This window comes from Vigna radiata, chromosome 8 (genome assembly GCF_000741045.1).
Source record: "Vigna radiata var. radiata cultivar VC1973A chromosome 8, Vradiata_ver6, whole genome shotgun sequence".
NCBI classification, from domain to species: Eukaryota; Viridiplantae; Streptophyta; class Magnoliopsida; order Fabales; family Fabaceae; genus Vigna; species Vigna radiata.
This window is the reverse complement of record NC_028358.1, coordinates 24,262,130-24,269,734: the sequence shown is the minus strand read 5'-3', so window position 1 is coordinate 24,269,734 and position 7,605 is coordinate 24,262,130. Positions and strand designations below refer to the sequence as shown.

The following is a 7,605-nucleotide window of genomic DNA, read 5'->3' as shown; positions in this document are numbered from 1 at the left end:
CACTGTTATTCACCTGTGATCCCCCACATGTTCATTGGTGGCTCCTTCAGTTCAACAGAATGTGCAGAATCTAAATCAGACTTGCGTAATCGTTTACAACCCATGCAAACGATTACAAATCAGTTTTTTGCACCAGACTTGGCAGAACTTTAGCTATGGTCACTTATGTTTTCATTGGTGCTTCATTATGTTCAACAGGTTGTTAAAAATTGAAGTTACAACACAATATTAATTTATTACAACACACAATTTACCATCATCATCTTTACCAATTCAGTCCAATTCATCATATCACTAACATTATCACTTCCAAAAAATGGGTTCTTAAAAATTTAAAATGTACACCAAATCAAAATATAAACCACTTCAATAACATAAATACATGCAACCAAACATTCATCTACTATATATTGCAAGAAATAGGTTTAATTACAACATCAATTTCTTGTCCTATTCATCAACCACTTCAATAATATAAATACCATACAATAATCACTAATTTTTCTTTCTAGGTCCTACATTACCTGTGTATGGTGTCCTCAAGGCTTGACTCTTATAACACATTCTTCTTCTCATCCTCACATAGGTCTTCAATTACGGTTCGGTTTTGCACATTCCACCTGGTGTGTTCTGCGACTTTCCACCATGTTCGGTCTGAGAAAACGCACCCGGTTCGTTCTTGGACATTCCACAAGGGGAAAGAAATGCATTGTCACTGAATGGTTGTGGACGTCCACCACTTTTGGATCCATCATCTTGCCTTCTACCTCTTCTTCTGGCCTTATCTTCCTCCAATTGTGCCTCCATGACATTGACATTCCTTCTAAGTTCTTCAAGTGCACATTCTTGCTCCTCTACAGTTCGCATCAAATTTTCTCTTTGTTTTCTTCTAAGCATTTTCTTTGTTGATGGTTGGTCATCATTCCTTTTTTGTTGTGATTTTCTTTTCCTTCACATCAGTCTTATCCGTCAATGCACCACCAAAATCATCAACAACATGAAACTAAAATTAAACAACATATAACATGTTTGGTAACTGTTGTCAATATATCAAAACATTCACAAGTCAAAAAACACATCACCTACCACACCCATCTCGAAAACACGTTTGACGATGTTGTCTCCCACATTTGTATCTAGGGATGGCAATAATACTCGTACCCGCGGGTATCCGCGGGCAAAACCCGTTGCGGGTATTTAATATCCGCGAGTAGAAGGTACCCGCGGGTAGCGGGTAGTGGATAATTTAATACCCGCTCGTTAACGGATCGGGTACGGATATCACACTATCCGTACCCGCGGGTACCCGCTACCCGTTTAAAAAACTAAATTCCAATTTTACCCATTATCCTTTTATGAAATTACAAAATAAATTAAAATATAAAATTACAAAATAAAACTAAAAAACGTTGCAGAGAAGTGAAAAGCTACGTTGCAGAGAAGTGAAAAGCTTCATTTTTCTTCTTCTCTCTCAGACTTCTCTCTCAGACTTCTCTCTCAAAGCTTCTTCTTTCTTCTTCTTTCTTCTTCTTTCTTAATATTCATTTCCCTTCTCCTTTCCACCACCTACCAACCACAAGAATCTCCGCCACCTACCAACCACAAGAACCACCGTCTTCAACGACCCCGTTATTGCAACTTCTTCCACCGTTCACGGCTCCGTCCGCGGAAGCTTCTTCTTCCACCATTCACGAAACAGCTTCTTCTTCCAACAACAGGTGATCCCATCGCGACAGCTTCTTCTTCCAACAAGAGGTGATCCTATTCGCAGAGCTTGAGACGCCGAAACGCATCGAGAGCGACGACGAGAGGCAGATCTGAGACTCTTTGGTGTAGATCTGTGATCCTTTAACGCAGATCTGAGATCCTTTGATGCAAATCTGAGATTCTTAAGTGCAGATATGAAATGTTTTTGTGCAGATCTGAAATGTTTTTCTGTAGATGGGAGTTTTGAAGTGCAGAACTATGTAGATGGGAGTTTTGAACTACAGATCTAGGGTTTATAAATTTTGAAAAAGAAAGGTTAACGGGTATCCAACGGATACCCGCGGGTTGAAAAAAATCCACGGGTTTTTTTATGCGGGTACCCGACGGGTATCGGAGCGGGTAGCGGGTACATTTTTTACATGCGGGTCGGGTTCGGGTATCGCACTATCCGGCCCGAACCCGACCCGTTTCCATCCCTATTTGTATCCATCCAATGCAAGATCCTTGCAGACTTCTTTACTGCACCTTGGGGAGGTACAAAATGCTCAGTAAACCATACCTATAAAACATGTAATAGTTACAAATATTCAGAAAATCATTCATTTATCAAATCAATAAATAACAAATACCGGCAACATGTAAACACAATCATTGACATAAACGTCACTTGTAGCTTTACCTTTCTTCACTGAATCCGAAGCTTTGCTCAAACTTTTCAACAAATAACGATAAACTAAATTACCCCAACAGTAATAACTCAAACGACTTAGGTTGTCAACAATGTCAAACATAATAGGAAACACTTGTCCACAACGTTTTGGAAATAAAATCTCAGATATCCCCACCAATATGTACAAGCTACAAAAAACACCACAAGGTATTTCTTTTTTATGTTTCTTCAACAAGAATTTGTAAATGAAATTCAAATTTTTACTTCCCTTTCCTAAGTATTTCACACAATTACTTTTAACCATTGTATCCTTTAGGTTTATACTACCACCCTCTGAACTCAACCCTAATCATAAACAAAAATCCTTTTCATTCATATTGACAACTTTGTCTCCAATAAGAAAACCATTGCTGGAATCCACCCATTTTAAAGTTAACTCCCGCAAAATCTTAGTATTCAATGTAACTTTACCACTCAAATGTAAAAACCAAGCAAATGGAGTCTTCGAAATGAGTGATTGTTGCTCATCCGTCAAGTATTCGTTCAAAGTGCAAACATACATCGTTGAAAAATAATGATGAACCGTCAACTACTCAACCAAAAACAAAACAAATGTAAACACAAAATGAAATAACAAAAAAACCCAAAAGGGATCCAAGAACCGAATACCCTAACCAAAAACCAAATACCCTAACCACAACATCAACGAAAACCGACAACAAGAACGCAAGAACGCAAGAACCCAAGAACCCTAACCAAAAATCCAATACCCAAGAACGCATTTACCTTTCTCCAACGAAGTTGTTGTTCTGGACTTCCCATTTCCACCAAATGCCGAGAACGGAGAACCACAAACCAAACGTCACAGAGAGGAAGCAGGAGGAGAACGATAACGCAGGAGAGAACGAAATGTGAGAAAGAATGAAATTTGAGACAAAACGCAATGGAACAGGCCAAAAGTATATTTGGAACACAAAATTTTTCAAAATCTTTTCATTTTCGTGCCCAGATTTTTTTAAAAGAAAAACAAACCAGTGGCAGTCAAAAGTGTGTAAAAAATGTGTATCAAAATAACGGGATCCATAATATAAGTTATACAATAATATAACAGGAAAACGTCATAGCCTATATCCTCTGAACCTCTCGTGAGGTAAGGAAATACGAGGAATCAATGAGGTGACAAAACTTGTCATCTATGTCAGATAAAGAATGTCAAAGATAGAAAGCATGGAACCTCCACCTTTTCGAACTTATATGAAGACGTTGCAGCCAAATTACGAAATTCTGTTTTTATCTTCACTGTTTCCTCATCAATTCTTGCAGTTGTTTGTACGAGGACTCAGAAGAAATGGGAGCAAACAAAAGTGTCCACGTTGGAAGATGTTCGATTTTCTTCAAACTTCCAGTTTTCTTATTCGTCATTTTCTTTTAGTATCTAGTTGGTTAACATTGCATATCATTAAATATTAATGTACCAAGTATGCATTTTGTGCATGGCAGCAAAGCTAGACATTGGAGTTGATTTCACAAGAAGACTATGTAGTTCTGACATGAAGAGGTTTTTGTCGATTCTATAACGTTTTGACAGCAAGAATATACTTACTAGTTCTTTTTATGTTTTTCTTTTTATCAGATCAGATCATATAATCTACAAATCTATTATATTAATTTTTTTTTCTAAGTGTATATTACGAGTTGATGAACTTTTTTGTGTATGTAAATGATATTTCTATCTTGTGATGGTGTTTTTCATGAACAGGCTGTCAAGATGTCTGGTTTCTATGGCTACTGGCAGGTACAAGTTTGGTTTGGTTTCTAACTTTTGTATTCGCAGTGACATCAAATTGGGTATATATATAACCAGAATTTCTTTGATGACAGCCTTCGCTGGAAGCAGCCTGGTCTAATTTATTACAGTGATTTGCTAGATATATCGTGGCACAAAGGGCTGCATGATTCAGACGTATTGGTCACGTATAGGTATCATAGACCTCGAGATATTGGTCCCCCCTCCCTCACCATTAAGGTTTGTACTTGTTGATTATTTCTTCATAATTAACTAATCTTTCTATAAATTTTAGTAGCATAATATTTTACTTTGTAAAATGTTCATTTTTGTAACAATATTTTCTTAGAGATGTATATTGTGAATTAAGCTTTTATCATCATATGTTTGTGAGATACTTGCTAAACTTGAGGTGGTTTTTCTTTTCACCGTAACACAATGGCATTGAAGTTTTTTTCTTTATAGCATTCAGTTTCACCCGAGGTAAGAATCCATGGAATTCCCATGAACAGTTTTCGCCATTCCCAAAGTCAAGGTGTAAGATTGTCCGAGTTGTCGATTGGGTTTGATTATGTCGAGCCTTCTGAATCTGATTCGACCAAAGGCAAAGCAACAGGTGTATACTTTAAGGTTGGAGGAGTCAGTTAATACTGGTTTTCGTTCATTCTTATTCTTACCTTGCAATTTCTTATCATGCATGCGTTTCTCTAACGTAGAGAATATTCTCTGTCATCTTTGTTGTGTTTGATCAATTGTGCAGCGTTTTCACTTTTCACACGATGGAGGCCGCTCTATAAGTACAGACCGAGATGGTTTTCAACTGACTCGCAGGTTGCTGAGATTTGTTGTTTCAGACCTCACAAAATTCGCCTGTTTCAATAATTTTGACTTACAACGTCTTCTTAAATTCCTCGTAGTGGAAGTCCATCTGATAATGTGATAGCTGTTAGTCAAGAATCTCGATTTCAAGAGGAAAATGATAACAGTTTTACTAATGTAAGTAATTAATTTTATCCAAACTGAGAAATTAAATCTTCCTTATTCAATTTGTGAGCATTATTTGTGTGCAAGTTATATCTAGTTTATTCACTGGTTGTTTGTATTCAGTTCAGTGTCCATATGGAACTAGGAACTGCAATTCCACCAACCTTGTTGACCTACTATCGGTTTGAAGTTACTGCAGCAAGAGGAATCAAACTTGGACCAGCATTGTTTTTCTCACGGTGAGTTCTTTCTCTTTGTTCAGTATACGCATTCCTTCCTTCGCACTAGTTAACCTGCATCAGTTTTGCAATATATTGTGACAGGATGAGTGGTGGAACTGTTAAGGGATCCTTTGCTCCATACCAAGCATTTGCAATCGGTGGTCCCAGTAGTGTGCGAGGCTATGGTGAAGGTGCCATTGGCGTTGGACAATCGTGTCTGCTATCCACAACTGAATTGTCAATCCCATTGGTATAATTTGCTCAGCTTGATTCACAGATAATATTATACCTCTTCTATGTATTTTTCTCTTTGCAAGAAGCATCTTTTTCTCAATACTATTGCCTCTGTTATGTAATGTCAGTGTTTTGAGATTCTGAAAGGAATACTCTATGAGTAGAAAAAAAGTGAAGATAGAAGAATGTAAAAGTAGTAGTTAAAAAAATGTATTTGTAGTTATCATATTTTTTAGTAGTTGTTTTTGCTCTGATGAGTACATGGATATATTTATAGACTCATAAATTATTTTAAAATATTAATAACAATTTATATGGAATGTTCTTTAATATATATAAATAAAAGATCACCGTGAATCATTTCTAAACATTTCTAGCGATTATTGTTTGCTGATTAATCAGCTTTTTCTACACTATTTGCAGAGCAAAAAACTAACAGGTGTTATCTTCCTGGACTGTGGGTCTGACCTGTGGAGTAGTGATAAAGTTCCAAGTGAGTTTCCTTTAATCATTCAGAAGTCCAGCTTCCAAGTTTATCTCTGCAAAAGTTTGGCCACAATAAGCCATGTTAGCATTCTTAGTAGCCTTTTGTTCTGTTTTGACCATTTAACATTCTATCTCCAAACAACACAAGATTGTATTCCTAACTCTATTGGCTGTTAAGTTAATCGTTTTCTTGTCCCTCACCTTTGCCATTATATCTATGACCATGACTTGTTTAACTCTTGAGATGTGTAAGGTTGTATTGTTACGTTTAATTGCAGATAATCCAGGAGAGAGACATGGTAAGCCTGGATTTGGATCTGGAATTGGGGTTGGCATTCGATTCAAAACCCCCTTGGCTCATGTACAAGTTGATTATGCCATTAATGCCTTTCAAAAAGGAACTGCATATTTCGGAATTAGCGATCTGCTGATATAAAAACTGACACTGCATAATTTGGCAATTTTTGTCTAATCTTTAATTTGATTATAAAAGGTGATACAAATACACATGTCAAAATCCCTCTACACACCCATTCATATGGATTTTTAGTCCAGTTCGGTGAAAGTTTATAGATCAAAGTTTATTTAAGGATTAATCAGTTTGGAGATTCTATTTCTGTAAAATCGTTTTAAAAAGGTTTTTATATATATTTTTTATTTCTATTAGATATCTGATTCTGTTAATATCGAGTCAATTGAAATTCTATTAATTGTTAATTTCAAGAGACGACGTTAATTTTTTTTATCCTCACATGCAGATCAAACAATTTTTTAACAATTTTTAGTGACGTGACACATTGTGGTGTGAAATTTTTTTATTTTAACTTTTAAATAAGTTAAATTTAATATTAGGAAAAACTTATTAAGGATTTTGTGGTTTAATTGTTGAGTGTAAGAGAAATTAGGAAAAATTAGGAAAAATAGGTTCTTTGTGGGTTTGTTGTTCTGGTTCGAAATTGGGAAAACTCCTTAATTTTCCCTCGGTCATCAAGGCAAGCTCCTCTCTCGACACTCTTTGGCTTCACCGCTGGCAGTTGCCACGCTGTGGTAGGTGATGGCAACTCCGCCTTCTCTTTGCTGGAATCAGCCTGGGACTCGATCTGTTAGTGCAAAGCCAATTATACAGTAGCGTGAATTATGCAAAGACAGAGAGTGAGAGAGCAAATGATAGTGAAAATGAAATTCTTATTCAAAAACTGTATATCCAATACAAACAAAGGTATATATGCCGAAATAGAATGAATGAACTAACTGTTAAAAGTTAGTTAATATAGTTGAACTGAAAACTCATATTAACAACAACACACCCTCCTTAATTTGAGTTTTCTATTAGCCTAACACCAAGCAATTCCCGCAGCTTCTCAAATCTGATTTGCTTCAGGGGTTTCGTAAAAATGTCAGCCACTTGATCTTCTGTGCAGCAATGAATCAATTTCAATCTACCCTTATTAACTTAATCTCTCAAGAAGTGATACTTGGTCTCAATATGTTTACTTCTACCATGGAAGACAGGGTTT

General features: G+C 36.3%; 1 protein-coding gene across 1 annotated transcript; it reads left to right on the top strand.

Annotated features, from left to right (window-relative positions):
• The first annotated feature begins 3,680 nt into the window (after positions 1–3,680).
• On the top strand, positions 3,681–6,616 carry LOC106770399 (outer envelope protein 80, chloroplastic). The gene is made up of 11 exons (XM_022785122.1): positions 3,681–3,759; positions 3,878–3,935; positions 4,137–4,172; positions 4,259–4,403; positions 4,629–4,793; positions 4,924–4,994; positions 5,081–5,159; positions 5,271–5,386; positions 5,471–5,618; positions 6,026–6,095; positions 6,367–6,616. The coding sequence occupies exons 1-11, from the start codon at positions 3,726–3,728 to the stop codon at positions 6,522–6,524; spliced, it is 1,080 nt and encodes a 359-aa protein (XP_022640843.1). The 5' UTR covers positions 3,681–3,725; the 3' UTR covers positions 6,525–6,616.
• The last annotated feature ends 989 nt before the right edge of the window (positions 6,617–7,605 follow it).